The following is a 16,391-nucleotide window of genomic DNA, read 5'->3' on the forward strand; positions in this document are numbered from 1 at the left end:
GGGCAACATTTGTACCACTTCATATTCATAATTTACGGATATTATAGTACATTCTTCCTTCTCATACCAAACTTTTAGAGCCAGGTAAGGTGGCATAAAGATTAGCTGTATTACAGACGAGTTATTCGATACACATGCAAGGTGTACTTTAAACTAATCTCAGATTCAAATATATCCAAAAGAGTTAAACGTTATATGAAGTACAATCTGCGAATTTATTGCTGGAAGTAGAAACAAGGATTTGAAAGTTGCCAAACTTTCTCAATTTTTTCTCAATTCATGACATTGACATTCCAAACATTTTTCTTCAATCGGTGTGTAATTAGGACCATCGGAAAATGGATTTCTCTTCCACATTTCAAGGAGTATATATACTCACATGTGTAACAGGTATTGAATAAGTTAGAAACATCGTCTCATCATGAACAGTTTTGCAGTAAGTAATAGCTTATTTTGTTTTGGTGGAAGAGAATTTCAAAATTTGTTTGAACGCGTACTCTCACGAATTTTTATAATTGCAACTACTAAAGCAGAAGGCAAAAGATGTATGGGTTCTTACTTTAGTTTCTTCTTTGGTTAACATTCCTAGATTATTTCTGCGATGACGATCATTGATAAACCAATGAAATAGATATAATAATGGGTGTAAGAAATACATATAGGTTGAATACAGAAATTCGAAGCACCAATGTAAATATATAAACTGAAAAAAGGTTAATATCTGCGTAGTTCTTAATGTGAAAAACTCTCTGAAAATGTCCGAAAATTCCCGAAAATTTCCGTATTAGAGCCACTTTTTTATTATTATATCGGTTCTCGTATTGGCATTCTATTTCTCCCTTATACTTTATTATGAGTTTGGCTAACAAAACTTCAAGTTGACTGCAACATATTGCACGTTTTGGCTTCTGCGGACGACAGTGAGAAAATATCTTGCAGTAGTTCATTGATGCTTGCTTCCGCTGTATTTATTCTCCTTTATGGCCTGTATATCATATAAAATGTAAATTAATTCCTTCGTTTAATATTATCCACCCCATTAACATTTGCTACAGTGACGCCGGCCTGCTAAAAATGCACTAAATTTGTCGAGACTAAATCCTCCGTAAATTCAATGCCGAAACTTGGAAATCTCGCTTACATTCATGGCTGAAAGTTGGTCACCTTTTTAGTACTTGATTATGTAACTTCCAGTTTTCACAAATTAATCGCTTTTTGCTGATATATATTGCATTAAAGAATAATACATAATAATACAGAATGACAGTTCTTTCATTTTCTTAGAAGATGGGTAATGCTTGACTCTTTATAACAAGTGTATATTTAACACTTAATATATTTTCTGGATTTTTAGTTGATTGCGACGCACATGGAGGAATTTGTCATACTTGATAACCAAGGAAGAGAATATAGCATAATACCGAATAAAATATTTTGTTTTTCTAACGTACGGCATCTGAAAAATAAGTAACACGCCGTTTTGTTGTTAGTGCATTATCATACGCTGCTTAACACATCCAAACTAACCTCCCGTTGCGCTTTCATATAATGAGAATGGCATGGCGTTTTCAGAAATTTGTAACTCACTACATTATCTTAATGCTTTATGGCTCGCTCCGGTGAAAATAACGTTTCAATAATACCGATTTTAATTGGCACCCATTACATTATTAACATACCCCATAATAACAGTTATGTCATGAACATCATCCACTCAAGTTTTGAATAAATGATAATTGAATAGTATTTACTTCCTTTCACTTCCTAAGTAAATCTCAATCCAAGTGTTCGGCAGCAATAGTTTATGTATTTCCTGATCTTCAAAGAATCATTAAATTCGACCCAAAGAACACAAAATTGTTAAAAAATTGTATTTAGATAAGCACTCGTCGTGACTTCTAAATAGTGTGACACACAGATAGTTTTGGGTGCTAACATTTATTTCACATTGCGTCTATGCAGTTGTGCTTTTATCTGGAAGTACGATTATAATCTTCACACGAAGATAATAATATGTCATTCTGATTCTGCCCTACAGCATGAAACAGGAAACAGATAACAATAACTGTTGTGCCCTTTCACATCCAAGTATAGGTATCTCAGATTCTTCTGGAAAACAAATAGCCAAATTTATTTTATGCATTTTCTCATTTCACTACTTCATTAACTTACCGACAAAGGGAACCCATGTATACAATACTGCGCACAGATAAATAAAATCTTACTCTGTATGTTACACAGAAAAGAAATTTCCATTTTTTAAAACTTTTCTGTAGTTCTAGAATATAGTTTTATGAATTTCTTATTTCAGTTTGAAATGTATTACATTTTAACAGGACAAAGAAATAGACAAGGTCTGAAAAATGACGTACGAGAATAAGGGAGACAATTAGACATCGTTGTGTTCATAATTTTGTTTCAAGATATTAATCTTGAGGGGAACATTGTAATTTTGAAAGTGATGGAATTTCTAGATTATGTTGATTATGCTAACTGTGGGAAAATATTTTCAATAACGAAAGTATTATGACTATATTTGTCAAAGTTTGATAAAGTGCTCATTATATGCTGAGATAGGAAATTTTGTTCTCAAATGGACTGTATAATTAATTGCAGTTTTCACTTCTTTTAGATTATCCTTGCTCTCGCCGCTTTCGTGGCTACTACTAGTGCCATAGGCGCAATTGGCGCTTACGGTGGACTTGATCATTACGTAAGTATATGTTTTATATCTACATATTTTTGGAGTTCAAATTACACACATAATCAACTGTTACCAACTGTGTATAAACATATAACATTAGAACCAATATCATTGAACCAATATCATTGAATCTGATAGGAGAATCTGATGGGAATCTGATCTGAGCATTGTTTGAATGTCTGTAAAATTCTCATACATACCGCATTATTATTCAACATGAATAACTTATAATTTTATTAAATGTAGCTATAATAATGTAAAATGCGGATACAAGTGTCAAAAATTGAAGAATTTACAAGATTTTCATACATTATTCGCTGTAAATTTAATGGAAATAGCACATGTTATGTACTTACAAGAGAAGTTTGAACCACAAATGTGATATGAGTAGGGACATTAGAGTAGTATAAAAATTTAATATTTTTGAAAATATGAGGAATATGTTTCGAGTACAAATGCCAAATCACAAAAGATGTTTACGTTGTGTAATATTATATTATTTTAGAAACAAAAGTTATTATTTCCTTGTATTGTTTCTGGAATTGGAGAAAAGGTAATAGCACTACTGTGTTCAGATTATATGCATAAGAATTAAGAATAGAAAAAAAATATGCAGAAAGTGGTATAGGTTTGCTAAATAGTAAAAGTATCTTCTTGTGAAATCTTTTAATATCAGTATGAATGTCTGTTTCATTGTTTATATAACTTAAATTACTCCATTCTCATTTAGGCTTACCCAAGATACAACTTCGGGTACTCTGTGTCCGATGCCCTGACCGGAGACCACAAGAACCAGGTGGAGGTGAGGGATGGTCCATTGGTGAGTGGCCAATACAGTCTGGTGGAAGCCGATGGCAGCCACCGATTGGTCAAGTACGGCGCTGATGACGTCAACGGCTTCAACGCCGTTGTAAGCAGAGTTGGCCCCAACGTCCACGTGTTCAGCCGCTTGGGAGGCGTCGGAGGCATTGGAGGCTACGGAGGACTCTCAGGAGGCTACGGAGGACTCTCGGGAGGCTACGGAGGACTCTCGGGAGGCTACGGAGGACTCTTGGGAGGCTACGGTAGACTTGGAGGTTATGGTGGAGCTTACTATGGTTAAATATTCATATTCTATGTGGACTATTTTCTTCTGTTGTAAAAATGATGTAATAAATAGACTCATGTATGCAGAAAATATAAGTGTGCCTCATTATGTCATTTTGAATCATATGAGTGAATAAATATCATTCATTGCTAAGAGAGGAAAGTAGCCGATATCAGGGTTAATGGCTGGGAAAGTTAGTAAGCCGTGGCTGAGAATTCACTTTGTTAGTAGCCCATGCAACCAATGGCGTAAGGCAAATTCAATTCAACTTTGTGTAAGGGAGGATTATTTCTCGGTGTCCAAGGATCCACCATGTAAAATTAGTTGGGATTGAAACTTGGAGTAGTGTCTTGAAAGTTGGGGGGAAATCGAGTGGGCAGAATGAAGGAATACACATTGCTGCGAAGAATGCAGTTGCTCTCGCCTTCTCCACGCAATTTCGTTCCCTCTGACGTGCCCATTGGTGGAACCGTCTCGCGTCACTACTTGCGCAGAGACTTGTTTTCGTTCCCTTGCTCCGGAGATAGTCGGGACATGGTATATGTGCAACTGGTGGGCTCTGAGAGATTGAGAGCGTACTGTCTTTCCTAGATTTTATGTTGACTGGCTTAAGCAAGGTTGGAGATGATTCTTTAAGGTCTCCTCTCAGGCATCCTGTGTTCCCAATTTTTTGGGAGGGGAGAGGGACTGGTTGGCGAAGGCCCACCGCTCAGTCTCCTTTTGGTGCTGTCACTGCAATAATGTTCATAGTGTCATGGCCTGCCCCAAAGAAATATGAAACACATGATTATCCACATCCATATTTGTAGGCCACTCTCCCTCGCGTAATCATTTTCTCATGCAACTGAAGACGCCATCTTGGATTCGACGAGTTTTCGAAAGCTACTCAAGAGATACACATATTTCTTGATTCATTGTAATGTATACAGGGAATATCAAAAATTAAATAATAAAACTCAACGAATCAATTGCAGGTTTTGATCTTGGCAATTAAAAGCGAATGAAAGAAAATTTGTTCTGAGAATCTATTCTTACATTGGAGCACTTGAGCGCTGATGTCAGTACGGAATTGGTAGCATCTACAGTGGTATACCAGGTAATAAAATGTTAATATATATATATATATATTTATATTATAAATATATAAATATATATATATATATATATTGGTGTATTTATATGCCACATTGGCTCAGGAACGTTTGTTATTTGGTAAGGTACAAAATTCAATCTCCATACAAATTATAGACATGTATGTGTGTGGGTTTTAAAATAATTATAAATTCTAAAAAATATATATATTTATGTAAATTTTCTATTTAAAAAGGAAATTTGCCTATGTTGTTCTATAATGGAATTTACCACGTCAACACAACATATATATTGATATTTTCTTGTCAGAACGCAGTTTCCGAAAATCGCTAAGAATATGCGTGGAACATTTTTTTTCTGTGCCATCTTGTATTGTCTTGTTTTCTTGTTGTTGCACAGTTTCAGTATAAAATGGTCTTTAAGCACTGTTAAGTAAATAATATATGTATATATATATATATATATATATATATATATATATATACACACACACATACATATACACACACACACACACACACGCACGCAAAAAATTCCATTGTAAAACAATACACATAAATTTCCGGCTTTTTAATGGATTGTTTGGATATTTGGATATAACACTTTTATTTATTTATTTTAAAAACACAACCATTCCGAAACATGTGGAGGTCTAGACCTTGTTCCAGTCTCATTTGGAATTCAATGCAACTGAAAATCAGAAGTTTGAAACATGAAAATCGCGAGCAAACATACATGTAGCTGCAGCTATTTATTTCAATACAGAATGCGATTTGAATGAGATATGGGAATGTGGGTTCCAACCCTCTGCCTTGAACCATTCCAACCTTGGTTATGAATAACATATCCCAACCAGGAATAATTATATCGCACTCACTAGATATGTAAACTCTTCTGTGTATCGCACGTATAGAGTTCCAGTTCAGATAATTTTAGAGCCCCATATCTGTATATACAATTATTGTTAAGCATTTTTTTGGGGATGTCTAGCATACCATTACTAGTCTCTTATAGATGCCATGTATTCGTTATTGTTTCAGGTTTCTATGTGTTCCACAAACACTTTTCTTCGAATATTAAACTGTGCCGTGCTTTTTTATGTATGTTGCGTTGCTTCGTCGTTTAATGCTATCCAAGCGCTAGTTGAAAACTATAATGTTTTGTTGTGTCTTAAAAGAAATAAATCGTGATGGTTCCCTATCCACTCGCGAGAGGTCCCAGTTTCAAGGGCCGCTTAAAAGATTTGATTGATTGATTGATTGATTTGGTTTACTTTATTTCACTTTTCCTGTCACCTTTGGCTAATCGCGAAGATGTAGATGGGTGTTGGCACGATGATATTAATGAGGTGACTCTCTCAAATAACACCCATACTTATGCCGGGATTCGAACTCGGGACCACTGGCTTCGTATCATGCTGTGCGTAAAAGATTTGACAAAGTAGTTATTTACATTGGAATGAGCTGCACTTTACGACTCTCTACAAGCACTTGAATAATTTTCTTTACTTCGTTTTTCTGCCAGCTGTGGCCAATCGGGAAGACCATGATGAATGGTGGTAACGATAAGATGAGATTAGAGAAGGACATTTACACACAGGATACAACACAGGCCTCAAAGAGGCCTCACCCAGCTCTACAAGTACTGAAAGTAACGCCATTCTATATGCAAGACCGAAATTCATAAGTTCTTGGATCAAGCAAGAAATTGGCATGCCTAGAGAAACTCTTGAAACATTGAAAACAATTTATTTACCATGGGTGGGTAATATGAATAGTCGGTTTGAAGACTTCTGCTTTTTGGAACGTTTATAGCACCGAAACGACGCACCAATGACGAGATGAGACAAGTCCAGACTCCTGTGTGATGAGGTCGTTCTCGTTATTGTATGTGCTTGTCCTTGTCTCGGTCCCTACTCAGAAGTTTGTCAAACACTTCTTCTATATTCACTTTGTGCTGAGATAGGTTAATCGGAATTGGATCTACAGTTTATAAAAAGATATAGAAAAATCTGCAAATAATTCTATTTAAACTTTAGATCCAGATCCGATGCGTTATGAAAAGAAGCATTAGCCAGCAGGATGATTTCCTGAAACTAAACTCTATCTTATTCCTCTCTCGCACTCCTTTTAAACAATTTTTCATCCCCTGAAAATGGTTTTCCAGAGCACAGATGACGTGAACTAATGTAGAGTATCACAATATACAAGGATAGGTTTACAGTGGTTCGAATATTTTTTTGGAAAGGAAGGTACAAACTTTATCGAGGTATTAGAAAATACGTTTTTCTTTTACAGCAGCACCCTGAATCTTTCAAACTATTTTAGGGTGTACAACAAGGGTTCCAACTCGGATCCACGATTTAGGGGGGTCCGTATTTGGGGCGTACAATTTACACCTGTAACCCTGTTCCTGCGCCACTGTTTACATCTACAATCATTTACGGATATGCTCCCCTTTTCGCTGCAACAGGAAGCAACACCTTAGATAGAAGTGCACGCCTGAATGTTCAAGCAATAATGAAACTGGACATATTATCACAGGTATCTATGAAATAAATTGCAATGAACTATACTCTATTCCGGAAATTTGTTGCGCAAGACAGCTCACAACGTTAGAGAAGGAGAGAAAGTGAGTGGGCGCAGCGAAGCAGTACACGCTGCTGTTAACAGCTGGTAGTTGCAGCCGTACTTTTTGTCTCGTTTGCTTGCTCCAGAAAGCCCAGGGATCGAGTATACATGTTATACATGTTAAGCACTCTGGTCTAAATGTCAGGGGAATATATAATTTCTAAGAACGAGTATGAATAACTAGAACTAATATAAAAATACGAGTAACTTTTATTTTCGTTATCTGGTATGTACACTAAGAAGATACAATAATGAAATAGAAATGAAAGTGTTATATTTCCATTTAAAAATTGGTAACCAAGTTCTTTCACACTAACGGCACCAGAGAAAAAATGCGAATGTTGGTATAGGGGCTAATCACAGGATGTTTACAATTTCCTTCGTGTTCGGAGGAGACGGGGACGTTACTTCCGGTTTTGAAAAAATAACATGGATTCCAATTGTGTAAGGGTGATGTCTCACAGAAAAGGCGACAATCATGGCATGGTTGTTGGTTTCAACATGAGGTTGGGAACGATTTTTTTTTTCAAGTACCTACGCCGAAATATCAGGTATTTAAACGGAAAGACTGGGAACCAACACAACAGGGTAGGCTCTCGAGTCGGCACTTCATCGCCGGTAAATATACCCAATCAAATATTTTACGTGTTTTAAAATTATAGTTGTCTAACGCATATGTTGGCATGACAAATTTTAAAGATGTAACTGTTTACAATCATGCATGTTAATAGTCGTGGTAGAATGAACAATTAAGAGGAATGTGCTCGAGTAGCTTCACTATGTCGAAAAAAGTATCCATTCTGTTGTAGTCGGAGTAGCTGAGGTTTTTTTTTAGTTTTTGTTTTAAGTACGCTTTATGCACGAAAGGACTAATAGAGACTGGACATATGGTTTAAATTGGAATCCAAACCACTATGTGCCTCCACCGGAAGTCGAACCCGGTACCTCTTAAATACAAGGTGACAACGTTACCACTGCGCCATTGGGGAGGCATCAAAGTATATGAATGTTTATAATTAATGTAAGCTTTAAGACTGAGGCCCATGTATGGAAATGCATTTTTTTTTGATTTAGTGAAATTACAAATCAACAGGCATATATATATATATATATATATATATATATATATATATATATATATATATATATATATATATATATATATATATATATATATATGATTAACTGGACTGTTAATTATAACGAATGATAAATGGCCAAATTAGAATTAGAACTACTTAAAATTCACGTTTATGTAAAATTTAATTTGTTGTTTAATTAATTCGAAATAAAATATGCACTTTATAACTGTTACATAGAATATCTTTGTTTTGTGTTAGTGTATTGAATCTTCGTTTGGTTTTACCTTTTAGAATTTAATATTATACTTCTTCTTTTAATAAAAGAAACTGTTAATTTATAAGCGAATAAACTTTCTTGTTTAATAAAATAAGACAAAACTTTTATCGATGAGTGGAGAGAGAGAAAGAGAGAGAGAGAGAGGGAGAGAGAGAGAGAGAGAGAGAGGGAGGGAGAGAGAGGGGAGAGAGATAGAATAGAAGATCGACATTTTCTTGGAAAAGTTTACTTTTGTTAATTAAACCTTCATCGAAAGGATCCGGGAACTTCCCAACATTTCCAGTTTCCTTTGTTTTACAGTATATATTGCTTAAAATTTTCAAATTATACATTCTGTATGCAATCTATCATAACAAAATAAGCTCCAAGATAATATTTATCCCATTTGTTTGCATTGAGAAATTGGCCAAACCCGAAGTTCCTTCCCTGCCATCGATAATCGAATTGTCTGATTGTTTTTTTTTGTTTACCAGGAACATCCCCCATAAGGAGTGGACTGATATTTTTTGGCCCTCAGTCACTTGTAATATACCCCTAAATACTATCCAAAAATACTTATTTATTTTGCTGAAAAAAGTAGTAGATAAGGATGAGACAAAAGTACCCTGACGCGAATGAAGTCAATATTCCGACATTAAATTTAAAAGGTGGAGACATGCATTTAAAAAAATGAAATTAGCAACACTAACGGACTATAACAGACTAGGAATTCACGACACTGCTGTTTATCAGTGCACCCGATTCCTCCAAAATTTACAAGTAACGTTGGAAAAAAATTGTGTTTCTAATCATTTTTAAGGCAAGTGTTATTGAAAATACCAGAAAAGTAGCGTGAGTAGGATTTTAGTAAAGTGGATGGCTTATGTGTTGTTTTAATTATGAGTACCATATGTACGAATTCCATGTACAAATAATAAATACACTCGTAAGTTAGATTATATGCGATTTTGCTCATGTTAAACAATCTCTCCTTTGAAGAGGCAAGGATTAAGATGAGTTGTATAATAGACGTCAATGTTCTCTCCAGCCCACTATCTCTTTCTCTCTCTCCTTCTCTCTCTCTTTTTCTCTCTCTCTCTCTCTCTTCATGGGTTTTGTAGGTGAAACAAGGTGCAATTTTGCTAATGTATTGCCCTTAGCAATTAACACAAGGAAACAATTAAATATGTATTTGCAGAACCGATTTAATTGAGAGTTCCTGAATCTCCCTCGTCTCTGGCATTGACATTCCAAACAATTTTTACCATGAAGGATGTAATTAGGGGCTACCGGAAGCTGAATTTCTCTTCCATTTTGCAGTGTATATATACATGCACATCGGAAGATATTGAACAAGTTCCAAACAACATCTCATCATGAACACTCTTGCAGTAAGTACTTACTCACTCATTTGTTTAGACTTGTGGCTTCAGAACAGTAGGGGAGTATTCGAAAATAGTTTCCACTTGATATTATAACAAACACTTACCAATAATTTCTAGATAAGACATAGTGTATCCAATTAATCAGAGCAGTTGAATATAATTTTTATTGAATATGTGTGTATACATTATAAGGACAAAAAGCAGATTAGGTCATTGTGTGAATTTTAGTTATTGATTTAGTTTATTTTACTTCGCTTTTATACCACGTTTGGCTAATCGCGAAGGAGAGGATAGTATGATAAAGTCTATGCTCAACCAGAAATTCTAACACGGGACACCTAGCGTTGTAGTAAGTTGTGATAATCACTCAGCATGTGGTGGATTTTAAGATAATTTCATCATTTGACATACCTGATCGTAAATTATGTTGTGTAGGTTTTTAGAACTGATAAATTAGAATGCTGATGAGCTGAAGCAAGTTATAGTATGATCACTATAATTATTACACATAACAATACTGGATTATCATGTTTTATATAAATATAATTTGTTTAACGCAGATGAAATGTGTGAATTAAGAAAATAATCAAAATATCTAAGAATTATATACTCTGCAAATGCCACATAGTGAAAATTTTACTATACTATGTCTGGGAAACTCTGGAGCAAGCGAACGAAAGTAAGTCTCTGCACAAGTAGTGACTCGAAATTGATCGACACCTTGTACACGTTAGCGAGAACGGGATTGCGTGGAGAGGGGAAAAGCAACTACTGCTACTAGCTATTGCAGGAGCGTGTACTGATTCGCTCCGCCCACTCGGCCTCTTCCTTTCGTGCTCGGCCTTGCTCCAGAGATTACAGGGATAGAGTACAAGTACTAATACAATTGGTCACAGTTAATGTGAATCTATATTTGTATGGACGTGTATGAGTGTGTGCCCCTCAATTTGTGATTTTTTAACCTGTCGTGATGTATTGTATCAAGTTGAAAAGTTCAGGAAATCAATTACAATGACATGCGTATCTAGAGAGTGTAGCTATTCCATATTTTTGTATTTATTTCTATAATATTCTGACGGTTATTCACGCGTTCTTTCTTTTTTTAAGAGGGAAATTAAGCACTTAATGCAGTATAGACTGTAAGTACGTAATACAGTCTGAAAGAGACTTGTGCATTTCAAGATGGATTCTTGAATCCGTAACCGGCGATTTCCTTATTTGTTGCAGGTTCTCCTTGCCCTCGCCGCATTCGTGGCTACAACTAGCGCTGTAGGTGCCATTGGCGCTTATGGTGGAGTTGGCCATTATGTAAGTATTGCACTATGTTTCGTTATCAACCTTTTCAGAAAACAATACATTTCTGTCATATACGGTGATGATAATGTAAATAATTAATATAATGGAAATTCAATATAGGTATTTCTGTAGGCTTCATATTGTGACAGGAAAGTAGATGAATAAATACAATGGTTCGCATGTGCGATGGCACTATCATGAAAGCAGTAAATGGATTTTAATCTTCTTCGTTAGAATGTAAACAATTCGAACTATTTACAATTACCTAAATGTCTTCCAAAAATATACCGAGATCCATTCCCGTGATGTATTTCAAATTAACCCAACTTTACAAATGTGTCATTTAATGTTCCTGATTGGCAATATATTATTTGAGGTTAAATGTTATTGATGCATTTCATGTATATAATAGGGATAGTGTGTACAAATCTTGACATTCATTTCTTTATTAGAATTGTATACCTGTACAACTAGCAATTTTGCTTACACTAGTAATTATGTATAGTTGAAGGTTTTATAATAAAATATCAGAACTGTCCGTTCACTCTGGACAGTAGATTAACATAACGAATATTTTGTTCTTTCTGAGTTTCCTTAAAAATCTTTTTTTATTAAGTTTTATTCTATTGCTTTACTTAGGCCTACCCAAGATACAACTTCGGGTACTCGGTGTCCGATGCCCTGACCGGAGACCACAAGAACCAGGTGGAGGTGAGGGATGGTCCATTGGTGAGTGGCCAATACAGTCTGGTGGAAGCCGATGGCAGCCACCGATTGGTCAAGTACGGCGCTGATGACGTCAACGGCTTCAACGCCGTTGTAAGCAGAGTTGGCCCCAATGTCCATGTGTTCAGCCGCTTGGGAGGCATCGGAGGCATTGGAGGCTACGGAGGACTATCGGGTGTCTACGGAGGGATCTCGGGAGGCTACGGAGGACTCTCGGGAGGCTACGGAGGACTATTGGGAGGCGTCGGAGGCTATGGACTGGGCTACGGTGGGCTTGGAGGATATCGCGGAGCTTTCTACGGTTGAAAATGTATATTGTTAGATATACGAAAATAATAAATACTTGCAGATACTATTTTTGAAATTAATTCCTGTATATTAAAGTAAGATGCTGTAGTGAAATGAAATGAAATATATCGGAAATTACAATAAATTTTTGGAAATATAATTTTCGAAGTCGGAAGAAAATTTTCTGGTTTCTTCTAACTCAAGAGAATTTTAAAGGGTATGATATGAAGAATGATATGAATTTAAAACGAACTGGCAACTATGCTTCAAATGTTGTAACTGTCACTAATTGTCATTTGTATTTAGTATATTGTGACAATTCATCATGGCTAAATACACGCTTCAAGAACGTTTGGTTATTATCAAAAAAAAAAAAAAAAAAATGAAAATAGACGTTCTTTTGAAACTTGAAAAGGATCATAATTTTGGGCAAAGAATTATCTTCTCAGATGAAGCTCATTTCTGGTTAAGTGGATATGTTAACAAACAAAATTGTCGTTTTTGGTGTAAAAACAATCCACAGGAGATTCACCAGAAGCCCTTGCATCGGCAAAAGGTCACGGTATGGTGTGGTTTATTTCATGGTGGCATCATCGGACCATCTTTTTTTTCAAAACGAGGTAGGAGATGCAGTTACAGTGATTAGTGAGCGGTACCGATTGATGTTAACAGATTTGTTGTGGCCAAATTTAGATGAAATTGATTTGAAGGACATGTGGTGCCAACAAGACCGTGCCACATGTCATACTGCCAACGTATTGCAAGAACAGTTTGGTGAAAGGCTAATTTCAAGAAATGCAACTGTTAGTTGGCCTCCAAGAAGTTGTGATTTAACTCCATTAGTTTGCTTTTTGTGGAGTTATTTGAAATCTATAGTCTATGCAAACAGACCACGATTCCTTGATGCATTAAGATTGAACATCGAACGTTGCATTCGCGACATTAGGCCCGAGTTATTGCACAAAGGCATCGAAAATTGGGTTCATCAAATTCACTCGTGTGCAAGAAGTCGAGGTGGACACTTAAATGATGTGCTATTCAAAACATAATGTAATAAACTATGTTTCAAAATAATATAAAAAGTTTGGTTGTATCTGAAATAGTTTTTATTTTATTTCTTTGTAAAATCATATCGTTCTTATCGGGAAACCCTATATTAAGAAATCTGTAACTTCGTGTGAAGAATCTACAAATATTAATTTTGAAATTTATTTTCATAAATTATTCATAATTTACGTTATTTACTGACTATCATTCCCAATATATTTAATAAATGCTTTGCAGCTATACCCTGTCTCAGTTATCTCTGGTGCAAGCGAACGAAACCAAGTCTCTGCGCAAGTAGTGATGTGATGTGTTCTCCAATGAACACCTGAGATTGAATGGTATTGCGTGGAGGGGGGAAAGCGACTGATGTTACCAGTCTTCCCTGGAACGTGTACTGCTTCTCTCTGCCCACTTGATTTCCCTCCCATCTCTGCCGCTATGCGCCTTGCTCTGTAGATAGCCGGGACAGATTATAGTTTTCATGACGGTACATGACAATCAAACGTAATTTTGAACTAAAAACTGTTAGATTAGTTCTGTTGAACTCACTGGTAATGATGTGTCTAACAATATATGTGGACACACAAGTCTAAGCTTACTTGTTACTGCTCATTCTAATCACTAGATTAGCCTTAACCTTTAGGATTAATGCGTGACGGAACAAAACGAAACAACGAAATCATAAGAGCAGAAATTTCAAACACAGTGTACATTTGAAGAGTTTTGTTACACTTACGTAGACTTTCTTTTAGCAGCTATGACACGATCCACGCGATCAGTACGAACTGATGAGTGAACGTTTATATTTTAAGTTAGTTCTTTTTATTTTGAATCAGATCTCTCAGCTTCTTAAAACTTCTTCTTGCAATTTAATATTTCATTTGTTTCTGATGGATTCAAAGACATCTAGTTCCAAACGAAATGTTACAGTACAATGACAGCACTATGTTCCTACGCGTCAGCAAAAATTTGATGCGCCTGGTGTTATGTTACATCCGGTCGTAGCGGGCCACGAGCGGTTTTATTGTTGAGTCAGCAGAACGTGTCTGATCACCTTGAAGACATCGGAAGCGGTGGGGGGAGGGGGTCAATGGATTTGTCACGTTGTTTCTTGATGTATGCTAACCTAACACGTGCATATGTTTGTGTGTGTGTGTGTGTGTGTGTGGAGGAAATGCGCGCGCGCGCAACTATTGCGTATGATGGAAAGACATGAAGAAATGATTTAAAGATGGCGCCGAAGGTGCTGTACCCCCGAAAGTTTAGCGGCTAAGGTTATTGCTCTGTAAAACAAGAGGCGTCGAGGGTTCGATTCCTGGTAGTCAATATTGATTGATTGATAGATTGAGTTAGTTTTTTTTTTAAGTCCGTTTTATGCACGGTAAAACTAATCAGGATTGGACCTACAGTTGAAAAGTGGTGATTCGGACCACTATGTGCCTCCACCGAGTATCGAACCTGGGACCCTTTGATTACAAGGCGACGATGTCAATATTGAATGGTCTCGATTAGCCTGTGTGTAAATAAAGGCAACAAAATGGTTGAGTTCGAAAATCGAGTTGGGTTAGTGGTTAATGTTGTCACCTGGCAATGAAGAGGTCGCGGGTTCGATTCTCTAGGTAGTTAAATTAGGCCAATTGTTTAGTCCCGCCATTATAGGTCCTCGATTAGTCCATCTGTGCATAAATAGTGTTTGAATAAAATCAATATGGCGGCCTTGGGTTAGTGGTTAATGTTGTCGCCTGGTAATGAAGAGGTCGCGGGTTCGATTCTCTAGGTAGTTAAATGAGGCCAATTGTTTTGTCCCGCCATTATAGGTCCCGATTAGTCCATCTGTGCATAAATAGTATTTGAATAAAATCAATATGGCGGCCGCGTTTTGTGTTTAGCGGCGGCGGCGACCGGGGCGCGGCGCGGCGCGGGGCGGAGCGGGGGGGGAGGGGGGGGTGTTTTTTATTCCGCGAGATGTTTCAACCAAGTGGTTGAGGGTTCGATTCCCAATGTTGGTGAAAATTGGATATTCAATTGTATTTGTTTAAAAGTTCCGATTAGCTTTTTGTGCACAAAGAGAAAATGAACTAATTGGAAATAGGATGTTTATGCTGTAATGAAATGGTCCCCGGGTTCGATTCACAATGTCAAATTGGCTGATAATGATGTTGTTTTTAAAATAAAATAAAAAAGAAGTGTGTTGAGTCCCTATTAGTATTTATGCAGGAACAGATATTAAAAATCAAAACAAAATGGCTGTGACTGGTGTTTAGTATTCAAAAGGTTCCAGGTTCGAGTTCCTAGTTATATATATATTTTTTTTTTTTAGTTTACAGAATTAGTCCCCATTTATTGCGTTTTGGCGAACACGTCCTCCCCCTTTGTGGCATTTGGACATGTTGGAGATATACATAGAAATTGTTGTCAAAGTGGCTAATAATGATTTTCTGTTTAAATAAAAAAGAAGTGTGTTATCAGAACCGATTAGCACGAACAGATATTCAAAAAGCAAAACAAAATAGCTGATATTGTTGTTTAGTATTCAAAAGGTTTTGGGTTCCAATGCTGGCAAATTTGCAGAATAACATTGATTTGTTTAAAAAGTGAGTTACTATTCCCGATTATTTTTGATACACAAATAGAAAATGGGGTGATTTTGGAGTTTTTGCAACCAAGGGGCTAATGTTGGCGTTTTTTTAACGCAGTCCCGATTAACCGTAATGCATAAAGCTGTTTCAACGAATATCGAACCTGGAACCTTTTGATTACAATGCAAAGACTTTACCACTAATGTATGCTATGTTTTA

The 16,391-nt window shown here is 36.3% G+C and overlaps 2 protein-coding genes across 2 annotated transcripts; both read left to right on the forward strand.

Annotated features, from left to right (window-relative positions):
* Positions 1–411: 411 nt before the first annotated feature.
* On the forward strand, positions 412–3,821 carry LOC146002103 (uncharacterized). Its single transcript, XM_083139822.1, has 3 exons — positions 412–436; positions 2,633–2,713; positions 3,435–3,821. Exons 1-3 carry the CDS (start codon positions 422–424, stop codon positions 3,804–3,806), a joined length of 468 nt encoding a protein of 155 aa, XP_082995948.1. The 5' UTR covers positions 412–421; the 3' UTR covers positions 3,807–3,821.
* Positions 3,822–10,210: 6,389 nt separating this feature from the next.
* On the forward strand, positions 10,211–12,613 carry LOC146002101 (uncharacterized). Its single transcript, XM_083139821.1, has 3 exons — positions 10,211–10,242; positions 11,464–11,544; positions 12,172–12,613. Exons 1-3 carry the CDS (start codon positions 10,228–10,230, stop codon positions 12,562–12,564), a joined length of 489 nt encoding a protein of 162 aa, XP_082995947.1. The 5' UTR covers positions 10,211–10,227; the 3' UTR covers positions 12,565–12,613.
* The last annotated feature ends 3,778 nt before the right edge of the window (positions 12,614–16,391 follow it).

This window comes from Lepisma saccharinum, chromosome 18, assembly GCF_977018435.1.
Source record: "Lepisma saccharinum chromosome 18, izLepSacc3.1, whole genome shotgun sequence".
NCBI classification, from domain to species: Eukaryota; Metazoa; Arthropoda; class Insecta; order Zygentoma; family Lepismatidae; genus Lepisma; species Lepisma saccharinum.

What these genes read in the sequence shown, in the direction of transcription:
- LOC146002103 (XM_083139822.1), top strand. An exon ending in ACGGTGGACTTGATCATTAC is followed by an intron (nt 2,714 to 3,434) that starts GTAAGTATATGT and finishes ATTCTCATTTAG; the next exon opens with GCTTACCCAAGATACAACTT.
- LOC146002101 (XM_083139821.1), top strand. An exon ending in ATGGTGGAGTTGGCCATTAT is followed by an intron (nt 11,545 to 12,171) that starts GTAAGTATTGCA and finishes TGCTTTACTTAG; the next exon opens with GCCTACCCAAGATACAACTT.